The sequence below is a fragment of the Melanerpes formicivorus genome, unplaced genomic scaffold, assembly GCF_026170545.1.
Source record: "Melanerpes formicivorus ecotype bairdi unplaced genomic scaffold, bMelFor1.0.p_v2 SCAF_7, whole genome shotgun sequence".
NCBI classification, from domain to species: Eukaryota; Metazoa; Chordata; class Aves; order Piciformes; family Picidae; genus Melanerpes; species Melanerpes formicivorus.
In genome coordinates, this window is record NW_027142359.1 from 18,536,006 (window position 1) to 18,548,857 (window position 12,852).

Below are 12,852 nucleotides of genomic sequence, written 5' to 3' on the forward strand. Positions count from 1 at the left end.
TCTCGCCTCTCCTTGGAGCGTGAGTCAGCGCTTTCCCGGCGGAGGGAAGAAGGCCTCGCCGGGATACAAAGACCCGCGGCCTCGTTGCAGCCTCCTACCTTATTCCTCCCTGCCCCCTACCCCACGTTAATGAGTAACGACGCACCCGACAGCGGCAGCCGCTTGACACGGCGACACCCTGCCGCCCCACGGCCGTTACGGGCTCCCAGGTGCCCCTGGCGCCGCGTGAGCGCTGGCCTCACCCTCTCCCGTCCCCCCGCCGCCTTAGCCGGGCACGCCCCTCTCCCAGTCTCCTTCGCGGCTGCCCCCCTCCCCGAGTCAGGCGGAGCTGGAGCTGGCAGCGACGTCGTTTCTTGCTGCCGCCTCTCCCCAGTGACCGAGGGCACCGGCGCTGACCGGCGGGACTCTTTCTCCGGCCGCCGCCCGACGGCTCGTCGCCGCCGTCCCCTCTACCGGAGCCAGCACCGCTCGCGAAGCAGCCATGAGCTGGGGTACAGAGCTGTGGGTGAGTCCTGGCTCGCCTCTCATTGTGTCTGGGATTCGCCGCCTTCCCTTGTCTGCTGAGGCGGTTTCCCTAGGGGAGGCGCGGGGCGGCTGGAGCTGAGGCGGCCGCCGAGGCGCTTTGTTCGACACTGACGCCGTGGGCACCGGGCAGGGGTGGCCTGGGGCGGAGTACGGACGGACGAGGCGCTGGAAACAGCGGAGGGAGGCGGTGTACGCGTTGGGAAGGGGGAGCTGAGGGAGGGCGGGCGCGCGCTCGGTGGGGTGGTGGGTCGGGAGCGCCTCGTCCGGGGTGTGGGAGAGCGCGCGGCGCCTGGAGCAGCCATGGCGCTTGCCGTGGCGGAGGGGCCGCCCCGCCGCTTCGCCTCCGCCTTTTGCCCGGTAACGGTCACAGCAGGTCGAGCTTCTTTGTGTGCGCTCCTTGCCATTCTTTGAAGCAGAGGGAGGGGAGGGCTCTCGGTGCGAGGCGGCTGGGGCCGGCGGCGTGCCTAGGGTGGCGTGGGGCGGGGTCCCGGCGCGGCTTCGGCAGCGGCCGCGGCCCTCACCGGGCAGCCTGTGGGCGGCGGTGCCGGGCGGTCGTAGGGCTGCGCCTCTTGAAAACCACCGGACTGCTCTGACGAGTAAAGCGATTTGCGCTGTCGCCCCTAATTGGAAGCAGCTATTATATAGTTATGTCTCTGAAAGCATCCCAGAACGTTGGCTAATACTGTGGTGTTTTATTTTTTTTTAAATGCGAAGACTTGGCAGCGAGGAGACAGACAGTGTCTGCGCCTGTCTGCCTTGCATTGGATCTTTCCTTAAACCTCCACCTCCGAAGGACAGTAAAGAAGGGGCTCCTGGGGGGATTTAACAGAGGGAAGCATGGTGATGTCGGCTCACAGGCAGTTGCGGGATGTTTTGTTTTGTTTCTTCCTTTTCTGTTGTCAGCTTTCCTACTGTTGCTGTAACAGGAGCTGACACTGATCGTGGGAAATGTTAAGCAACGAAATATGGTATCAAGGAGGGGTTTTTGTCCCCATTTTAAATGCTGCCGGCTTTTAAGGAGTGTAAAGCAGAGACCTTTGAAGTCAGAAAAAAACCAAAACAAAACAGAAAGCTACTCATTGCAGTTTGAAATCTGTTCAGGATGTGTTAAGTTAGACCTAGCATTACACTTTTTCTTTTCCTTTTTTTTTATTTTTAATTTGAAGTTGAATTAAATTCCTTTATCACTAGTTTCAAGTACAAGGCTATTGGTCTTTAGAGGAGCAACGATCTGCTCATCACCAAGACAACGAGTTGCCACAGTGAGCTGGGAAGTCAAAGGCAGGCTGTGGCATTGCAGACCGATTATGTGGGTGAGGTACAGGAGTTGGGGCCAGTGAAGGTCCTGAAGCCACCTGAATAAGTCATTACTGTCTATGCAAAATGAAGATGAAATAACATCCTGTCAGCTTTTCTATGTTGGAGAAGCCTGATTTAAAGGTACTTAGGGGTTACTTCAGTGTTTTGTAGAGTACCTTGTACTTAACAGGGGCATAATGTTCTCATGAGAAATTACACTTAGTGACAGTAATACTGTCACAAAACTGAAATAGGAAACTGCTCTAATATTCACACTAAGAAGTAAGTAAAAGCCATGATTTATATTAGCAGTGCAAGTGTGTCTTGGTGGCTCATGCTTGTATATCCTTCAGAGGAAAGGGTTTTGGTCAGTGTTTTGGAAGAGTGGGATTTTGCGTTTTCAGAGAGCACTGAGTTTGTGAACACTTCAGCATGCATCACTTTAGAGAACAGTTTTAGGCTACTCATCTCAGCAGCCTCTTTTTTTTGGTTCAGCTTGTGTATGACAGGGTTTCGTAGTTTTGTCAAATCTTGTATTCAGTTTTGTAAGAAAGTGTTCATCTTGATGTGCTTAACACATACATACAAAAAAGGTGGATTTTGACCTCAGGCTTCCTTTTAATGGCAGGAATTTCATTCACAGCATCATGAAACTGAGCTTATTTTTTTCTAGATGTACCTTGTTTTTTTTCCTTCTTGTGAAGTCAGTGCTTCTTAACTGCTAGTTTGAAGAAACAGTATCAGAATTTTAAACTTACTGGTGTATTACAACACTGTTATTTCTGCAAAATTTAATACATTTTTGCTTGTATCAAGAGATACCTGCAGCTCTACACTAATGAGGGAACTTTATGCATAAAATGGTTGTTTCGTAACTACACAACTAGACTGACAATACAGGTTTTTACATTAAAGTGTACTTTTTAAATGGGTTAGCTTTTTTTCCTGTTGAATCTAATACTTGTAAAAGTTTTTTGTTAGTTATGAAGCATGCTGTTTAATTAGTAGGAAAAACATTCAGTGCTTCTTAATGATTGAAAAGATTATTGAACGTCTACTTGTTTTAGCAACTTGTGTTGGACAAATAAAGATTCTTTTTTTTCTTTGATCTGACACAAAATTAATTAATGGTTATCTTAAATCTAGGTTGAAAACACAAGGAAAACCAGTATTTCTGGACCTTCAGTGGCATTAGTACAGCTTCAGAAGGCACCCAAGCTGTGCTAGATTTGCCAATAGTAGCAGGGCACTAGCGACTTGGTGGTCTTAGGGTCTCCAGCTGCAGAGAGCTGTCCTGTACAGGTTTTCTGGAGACCTTGTTGCTTACACATGTGGTCATAAAGTGGGATTTTTCAGAATTTAAACTAGATGATGGTTTTCTAGGTATGTTTTCAGAACTTTTGCAAATATGTATGCTCGCTTTGCTGATTCATTGAGGCAAACTTGATGATTCCACACCACATGTTTTAATATTTCCTTAATTCTGCTTTCTGAGATTTTATCTCTTCAAGCAGATTATTGGTGTTTTAGACTGGGTTCTGATTTATTAATTTTATTTCTTTTGGAGTCTTATGGTTTATGCTATTTCTAATAAAGTAAAGACGTGTGTGTGAATGGATTTAGAGACAAATAAGGAGCCAGTAGAAAAATTAAAGGGCTACTCATACCTGATATTTATGTGGTACTTGTTTGTTATGGTATTGAAGTTATGGATATACTAATTACATGGTTTTATCAGGGACATGATGAGGGAAAGATTTGCATTGATAGGCCAGTGTTTTCTAATTCTTTACATTCTGTAGCTGTTATTTCTGTTTGTCTGTTATGTTTAGGTTTTTATTTTGCTTTCAAGCAACTATTTTTACAAGTTCAACACCATTTTCTGAGGTGGCTGTGCATTGACCAAAACATATGACTTTAGCGGGCACTTAGTGCTTTTCAGTGTGTCATGCATAAACATCATAGTCCCTGTAGTGTCTCATTTGATAGTATTTTATGAAATAATGTGAATAATAGTTAAATAACTCTTAATTAATTTTAGCCATCCTGACAAATAGTTTTATTCTCATCAGTACATTTATCTTTGGGGCCACTCTCCAGCATATTCCTTAAGGTATGTCCACACAAAAACTAAGATGCTTCAGTGAACTGCCTTCTTGAGAATATTAATGGTTAGAACAGAGTAGTGAGAACTGGGAAATTTGATCTGTGATCCTGTTGAAATTATATTTTCTGAGAATTTGGTTGTTCTGCGCTAAATTTTCCTATGTACAATACTTTTTTCATAGGTAATAACTGTAAAGCAATACTCATTTGATGACAGCGGGCACGTGGTTGCAAAGTAGTGTTGCTCTGCATCCTTAGTAATAGAAAATTATTACTGCTTGTTTACATATATTTTTCAGAGGTTTTTCAACTTTTCTTTTTAAAGTGGCTTTTTTTTTTTTCCCAAAGGCAGCATTTTTTATTTCACTACTTGAGCAGCAGAAGGGTTTACATGTTGAGTCTTGGGCAGACTTGTGTACTTGGTTTAGAAGATGCTCATGTTTGACTGCTATCAAACTGCTGCAATAGCCAAGGCAAGAATATTGGTGGATGGAACTAAAAGTGCTTTTTTAATTAACTTTAATATTTGGAAACAAAAGTGATGGATTCTGGTATGTTAAAGAATCTACTCAGGATGAGCATCTATTCAGTGTGTATGTGTCTGTACATGTGGTGTTCTTTTTGTGATGGGTATGAACTGTATAAATGACATAAACAGAATATTTAAGAAAATGTGCCTGGTTATGGTTGTTGTGGAGTTAAGTGTAGCTAAACTGAATATATAATGCATTTGCTTTGATTCTGAAGGCTTACTGAGCTTTGGAGACTGGAGGATGGTTGATAATGAAGTTCTTTGCTTAATGAGTGGAGGCTAGTGAAGCTCTGTATGATTGGCACTCTGAAGTGGCTTCCTTGAAAATTAATTAAAGAGTTTGCACTGTCTCGTTAAAAAACATCCTTCCTGATTTTTTTTTTTCTGTATTTTGATGCACATTCTGTCTTTTGAACCTCTGTAAACCTCTTAAAAGCAATTGGCAGAAGAGCTTGAATACCATATCAGAGCATTTTCAGTCTGTAAAACCAGTCTACCCATCTGGTTTTTACCTCTTGATACATATTTAAAGCAAAAATTTTGCTGAGAGCTTTTGTGCTAAGATTTCATGGTTAAAAAAAAAAAAAAAAGAGGCTATAGAGAAGATTTAATGATACAATATTGTGAGCTCCTTGAGGCTAGAAGCACACTGTCTTTTCTAACTAAGAAGCTACTGTCACTGTAGAATACTGTTTTAGAAATTAGTTACGCTGGACCAAAGAAAGATCAAAGTATACTTGGTTACGTGTTCTTTTTGATCTTTCCTTAAACAAAATTTGTTCTGTGCCTGAAACCAAGTTTTATTTACAGAAAAAGAAAAAAAAATCCATTGCATTGGTAGTTTTTCAAAAGCTGTTAATTTTTTTTTTATGCTTTCAGTGTCTGTTTTAGACATTGTTTCCTTCTTGGTTTAAAATCGTGTTGTCTTTTTGTGGAAGAAGATAAATTGTGTGCTGATGTTGTCTAATCTTAAAAATGACCAAGCTTAATCATATGGAAAACATCCATAGAATGTAAATACAAAAAAAGATTACTTCAAAAAGTAGCTAAATACTATGTAGCGTATTTCTGTTGTAATAATTTCTTGTTTTTTTGTTTACTAGAGAAACCTTTCTATATAGTTAGTGGCTGTGGTTATGCAGACACTAGCATTGTAAATGCTAGTGAAATTGGTGAGGGATTTTAGAATGCTTAAAAAACATTGAAAGCCATTCTGAATATCAGACCATAGCTTATGTGGAAATTCTTCTGTGATTTTGAATCTTAATACTGTATAAACTTTTTTACATTTGTGCTAAGATATGCGGTGTTAAAGACTATGTTCTATTTAGTACATACATCTTTGTGAGTTGAAACTTTAATGTTTTTTTCCCAGATTTCTCCTTCAACTTAACCCAAAGATTGCAAGCAGTATTCTGTATGGATTCTATTTTAAATTCAGTTTTCTTGCTGTTGTGGTCTGCAAATGTGTGGAAGGAATGTGTCTTGTGGCTAAAGTATGAAATTACAGAGTTTTCCAGATGCATGGGATGGCCATATGTTTCCTCTGTCAGGGGTAAGATAGTGGATATAAAATGCTTAACCTCTGTGAGGTTACAGTCTTCCATAAGGGGTATTGTGCATCTTATTTCACCCTTGTGAACACCTCTGAGATTTCTGAGTTATGTAAGGATCAAGTACTTGACTCTTGAATGTGTACTTACTTCAGGCTCAGGAATGAAAACAATCATATCGAGTTTTAGTTAGTTTGTCCCTATTTTTCCAGCAATTGTCTGGTTCATAAACATCTGACCTTTATACTGACTTTTCCAGGAAGGAATGAGTCATTGTTTTGAGACTTTATCAGTTTGGGTTTGATGTTGAATATAATTTCATCTAAGAATGCGTATGAGCTTATGCCCTTCATAATTTCTGTAGAAAATACTCTTTTCAGTTTAAAAACTGTTTATCACTTGATATTTATCAAAATGGCATCTGTTTTCATTTATGGCCCCACTTGTGCATGTAGTTAGAAGTGTATGTATATGTGTTTCTCGACAGTTTGTACAGACACAAGACTTTACTCATCTGGAAATGCTGAATGCTGGAAAAAATACATTGTTTTCAAAATGTATGCAGTTATCCCTATTGATAATACAATATTAAGAGTTGCCTGTGTCAAAATCCTGAATGGCCCAGCAGGCAGTTTGATTTCCTGGGTGAGGATAGCAAGAAGTTGAGATTACACGGTCTTTTATCTCAGCCAAGCAGAGGATTTCTGTAAGAATGTATCTGTCAAAATACCGATCCTGTGGAATGGCAAATCCATCAGAGACTGGGATAGAAAAATGCATGAGAAAAGTCTTCCATCTCTATCTTTGGGTTTTTGCTCATGGTGAGGGGTGCCCGAAAAGTTATGATTTGTGCTTTGCATAGTTTATAAGTAAATACTGAAAGATGGAAGGCTTGTGTTAATGCTTGTGTGGAGTTGTCACTGATGCTGTAGACCTACTGAAATGAGCCTAGAATGTATAAAAGTTCATTCATATATTTAAATTAGTTCTTACGCTGGACTGATTTGGGTAAGGCCCTCTGTTATGAATACAGTAGTTAAATAATTCAGTCCATACATTTGCAGAGCAGTATTTTAGTGTGCTTGGTAAAGCCAGTAATTGAGTAATGCAGGAGGGGTTTTTTGGTCTTTCTTTTTTAATCGGAGGGGAAGTTATTTAACAAATTTCAGATTAAATTTGCATTGTTCATAACATCCATGTGCATACTTTTTCAGCAGCTTGAATTATTTTTGCTAGAAAAAGAATTCCCTGAAGTCCAAATATGTTCAGCTTTTTCCTTGTGTTGGTGAACAAATTGTTCAGTGAAAGCTGAAATTCCAATTGGCTTGTTTCATTTTGCCCCTAGTGAATTTACGTACCTCAGTTCCAGTGCTTTCTTGGCAGAAAGTTTAGAGTTTTGTCTTCCGATGCGTGTCAGTGCTACAGCTGAATGGGAGGAGAAGGAAAAATGAAGTATTACACTAATGAAAGTCTTCTGGTTTTCATTACAGTGTGGACCCTCTACACTGACTTTATGGAATTACCTGCAATAGTAGTCTGAGTCTCTGTTTTTTCTCAATTACAAGTTCTATTCTGAGGAGAGTGGCAGTAGTATTGTGTTTCCTGCTAGGTGCCAAGAATAAGGAAGAGCTTAATTTCAGGCATACGTATTTTTCTGTTAGTTTCTATTGTATTGAAATCTAAAATAGCTAGATGTGAGATTCATGAATATCTTTATTTTTCCTCTAGTCAGAACTCTGCTTCGATTTTGTAATTTAAAGTAAAAGGGGTATTAGACTGCTAAATCTGCTTTCTGGCCTTGTGCCATGTGTATAGTTCTGTTACTTTTTACCTCTTTCAAAGGATAGGTACAGTCTTTGAGTGAGGTAAAAAGCTAGCATTGCAAGTCATGAATTTTTCTTGGGTTTTACTGTGGAACACTTCTGTGGTTTTGGGGGAGTAAATTTACTTTATGCCTCTATTAGTTGTGTAGTAAAATCTAAGTAAAATTAGGGGTTTTAAAAAGAAAATTGACGTTGTAGTAATCCTTGCATTTGTCAAATACTTCAGCGTTCTTTAATATGTAAGTGCTAAGTAGTAAAATGCTTTAAAATGTTAGAAGCAAACACAAAAAGCAACAAATTCTAATAACTTGTCCTGATTTCCTTTTATCAGACTATTTGAAATAACCATTCAAAACTTCACTTGAAAGGGTAAAATCAACTGTGTACTAAAAAGAAAATTCACCATTTTATCATAGTATCTGTTAACATAATGCTTATGCTTAGCTTGTAAGGAGGCAAGTACCATACAAATCATTTCTCACTGATACACAAAAATGTAGTGCAACATGCCTTTTTTTTTTTAGTTCTATATGAAGTAAGCAATTTTTTTCCCCAGTATTGTACAATGACATAATTGACATCTACTTGAGTATAAAGCATTATTTAAGTACTGAAGAACTTAGGAAATATGACAGTGACTGTACTGGGGAGTTGAGAGGCTGTCTTACTCCTGCATACTTGAGGGGGGAACCCCAGATATAAATGAAGGTGTGTGCCTTTTGGATCTTCATCAGATTTGTACATTCTTTGGAAAGACGACGTTTGATTGATGGTTTCTTTCTCATGATTGTGCTCAACTCAAGTGGATGCAGTCTTCACTTTGTGAATTCTATTTGGCCAGAGTAATTGAGGTGATTTTCTTTGAATGTGGATGTGCTTCTTGCATGCTTTGTTTTTCATTCAGGTGCTTTATTGCTTTGAAAGAGTAAATAATGTTTTGTCTTCCTAATAAAATTTTCAAATAAGCATTTCCTCTAAGTGGTATAAGGTTTTCTTATGGTGATGAGTAGCAAAATAATTGATATCTGTGAACAATATGTGTGCTGTGATGTAGCTGGCTTTCTCTGCAGCAGAGGAATGCTCTGGTAAAGGAAACCATAATGCATCTAATGCCCATTGCTTCCCCCTTCTCCCTCCACCCCTCCCGCATTAAGTCAATAAAATGTTCCTGTTCCAGCTATCTGTTACGAATCGAATTGTCCTGCACTTGTTTCCCCTATTTATATGAATTCAGTTACAATCAGAGGAATATTTAGGGTATTTGTGATCAGTAGTTAGAATGCATTTTGTGTATAGTGCCTGGAACCATGAGTCATGTGCAGAGGGCTTGTGCTGTGCCATGCCCTACACAAACACAAAAGTATGAAGACCATCCCCAGTTCAGTTAACTTTCAATGCTAGTCAAAGGTGTTTTTTTTTTACTGGTCATGACAAATGATAGGGTTGTGCAAAGCCCAGTGTTTTTCAGCATGATGATTAGTGATCTCAACTGTGGCCAGCACCTTAACTATTCCTTTTGGTAAGCCTGGGAAATGAAGGATGCTGATAGGGTGGATCTTTATTATGCTAACTGGGGGTTGGTGCATAAACAGCCTAAGAGAATTCAGGAAATACTTGTTGAAAAGTACAAGGGAGTGTTGCAGTCTCATGAAAAACAAACAGCAATCCTTTGGTATAATGAGGTAATGGAGCTGGAATCAGCCACTAGTACCATTGAAAACTAGTGTTTGATGTGGTAGAGAAAGATGTGGAGAGACAGGAAGAGATGGCCAAATGAAAGAAAAAAAAATGTTAAAAGGTTAAGACCCCAGTTTATAAAGCAGTTAAGTGCAGTGTATGATGAGAGACAGTGAAACATGTTTGGTTGTATTTTTTTTCCCTGACAATAAGTTCAAATTCATGATTAGAAGGTACATTAATGGAAATTGATAAAACAATTTTGTTCTGAAGAGTCAAGTTTGGATTTCCTCATCCCCCTTAGGATCTACTTTTATTTAGACCCTAATAGTGTATGCACTTAGTTATTTAATTTTACCAGTATTTGTTTTATTAGTGAGGTTTCACAGTATCAATGAAGCTCATTAATGTGCTTGAGAGTAAGTATTTTATACCAGGAACTCTTCAGAGCAGATTTTTAAAGAGAGGATGTAATTTCAAAGCTTATTAAGTCTGCAGGTACTCTGGTGATAACTGCAGTACAGATGCATTTTTCAAGATAATCTCACAGGCCAGTCTTCTACTTTCCACCTTGCCCAGCCCCTCCAATGTATTTCTGTTGTAATGTGAAGTACATCCTGAGTTACTACTTTGCATCTAAGCTTCCTGGCTCAACTTGTAGATCATAGTTGCTGTGCTGCATTATTTAAATCAGAAAAGGTTACTGATGGTATGTTATTTTCTCTAATTATTTAATGGGATTTCTTCTTGGGCTTATGAGCTTTGACTGCTGTAAACTGGGATTTAGTAGAATAAGGAAATAGGTTAGTACCTGGAATTATGAATGGTGAAAATCTTACTCTTAGATGATTTGGAAGTAATCTAATTACAAGTTTGATCTTAATAACTAATTTTTTTAATTACTTGGCAGATTTGCTAAGCAGTAGATACGTTTGAAATCTGCAGTATGCTCAAGGTGTTACAAATTTGTTTGGAGTAGGGGGACAAAAGGATGAAGTTGTGTTGAAAATTTCTTCAGCATGTCATTATAATATGGGGAAAAGACTGGAAGAGCTGGCTAGGTCTTAGATATAAGATGGTGGTGTATTTAAAAGAGGAAAATTAGTTTATTGAAAATAAATAGTAAACTATCAGGAAAATCAAATGCCTGGGATTTTTGTGCTTTATAAGTGATGTGAAGGGAATTTAGGCTGTACAGTTGCTTGGAACTTAAATAGAAATGTCACCATGTGACTCAGTCCACGCAATTTTGTGAAGTATCCTGACACCTTGGCATGATACTCAAATATTTACTCCTGTAGCAAGAGGTGTGGTGGTCTGATTAAGTTTTTAGTTTTAGACCTAAGGAAATAGGGGTTGTGGGTTGTTTGGTTTTGGTTATTATTCATTAAGTAGTTTTTTTTCCTGTCTGATCTTTGTAATAACAAGGGCAACTGTTTCTAAAGCATATTTTTAAGAAACACTTTTGGTTTAGTGTTGGTTCTTGGGAGTATAATGATTATCTGTTCCAGGAACACTGTTGCGGGTCCTCAGGTTCTAGCCTGCACTTGAGAGAGACTAGTGTAATTCCACGAGTTTCAGCATTATCATCTGCGTTTCTGAGAATGAAATAGTGAGGTAGGAGTCCTTGTGTGTAACCAAAAAGTTTTTGCTGAAAGAAGCATCCATCAGTGGCCTGAAACTGGAGTCCTGTAAAACCAGGAATTTGCTCTGTATGGTAAAACCATAGTAGGTGCAAACAAAATCTGTGACAGGCAGAGTGTGCTAGCAGCTCTTTGTGCTTGGACGGCTTAGCTGTCATTCAGTGGTTTTTAGTTACTTTGGTTCTGAGAAGTAATGCCATTTAGTTTCACTGAAATTTCAATAGTTGAAGTAATTTTCTGAGAGGTTTAAAATGAAGTCTTAAAGGTGAAATGCTAGTGGTATTTATGGTTAGTAATTCTTAGGTAAAATATTTTTTTCCATATTTTGTCTGGTCTGTACTGCCAGACTATGGGCTGTGTAGTGAATACATCTTCACATCATTTGTATAAAATGCCTTGCAATTTTTGAGAAACTATATTATCAGCTGATGATGCCAAATGGCCCATATTCATGTTTTTTTTCAGTAATCAGAGTGGAGTATCATTGCTTCAAAAATAAGTTTCAACCTTGAGTTTTTATTCTGAAAGTATAGCTGTTGTCCCTTCAGACAACAGAGAACAGTGAATTTATAACAAAGACCTTACATATAAATGTTTTGTATGATCTTAATAGACTACTTATACTTTTTACTTAGCATTTCAAACTTCTGGCATGGAGACACGATCCTACGAAGTCAAATCTGAGGCTTGTGGCTTTCATGACTTTTTCTTCATTAGGTCATTGGAAAAGAGGCTTAATTTTTTGATGGCTTTTTGTTCATTTGTGAGAAGAGAATTGTACTTCTATATCTCCAAGTTAATGTGACAGTTGTTTGGATGTTGTCTGTGATACTTTCAGGACTAGTTCTAGTTATTCTGTTAGGAAGACAGCATAGCTTTTTACAATGTCATTTCGTCCGCCCTTTTAGGTGGTTTATTTATTTTACTCAGTACAAAGTATTTTCAAACTTGTTCATAATTTCATTTATTGTTCATAATTTCATTTATTGTTCATAATTAATTTCACTGCACAGCCATTGCAGAATGCTTTCTCTTCCATTCTGGTTGTATATTTTATTTGTTAGACATTGAGGAATAAGTGATGCATATGTTAAAACTTCTAATCTTTTGTTTGTCACTGATAACAGTGAAATGCAAAGGAAAGACAACACTTGCAAGGTTCATCCATCCTAACACAGTCCATATAAAAGGATGTTCTGTATAGTACAAAGGTATTTTTATCCTTGAAGGTGGTGAGTTATAAAACATTTCTTCAAGAGCACTTTGCAGATTTTTCCAGTTGATTTCAGTTATATCAAAGTAGTACAGTATGCAGTTTATCTTCGTTACACAAAGGCTTTGTTTGTGGTTTGTGTTTTTGTCTTTGGGTGGGAAATGGCATCCTAGCACATTAAGCATTATTCTGCCATGAGATGCTATTTTTGTGAGAAAATTTGAGGAATAAAGAGTTATGAGCGAAGAATTATTAGGTAAAATACAGGAAGTTATTTGTAAGAAGGTATAGCATGCTTTTTGATGTGTGTGGTTTTCTTCTGGGCTTTGTATGAGCTGTGGTTTAGCATCTCTATTATATGATTTAAAACACCTGCATCATCTTAAAAAGGTGTTGCCAAAGACTTCCATGTTAATATTTCAGCAGGCTTTCATAATCAGTATTGCCATACCAAGAACACTTTGCAGTAGCCGTCATTGCT

The 12,852-nt window shown here is 38.8% G+C and overlaps 1 protein-coding gene across 4 annotated transcripts in view; it reads left to right on the top strand.

The window, feature by feature from the left end:
- The first annotated feature begins 316 nt into the window (after nucleotides 1–316).
- The window catches only part of FNBP1L (formin binding protein 1 like), a 46,470-nt gene continuing 33,934 nt past the window's right edge, over nucleotides 317–12,852 (top strand). Inside the window, exon 1 of one of the 4 annotated variants that reach the window (XM_068141294.1) lies at nucleotides 317–505. In XM_068141294.1, coding sequence (XP_067997395.1) covers nucleotides 482–505 — 24 coding nt within the window. In that variant the 5' untranslated portion in view covers nucleotides 317–481. Of the gene's footprint in view, nucleotides 506–1,926; nucleotides 1,966–12,852 lie in introns of those variants that run through there. The other 3 variants (XM_068141291.1, XM_068141293.1, XM_068141292.1) reach the window with 3 other exon arrangements.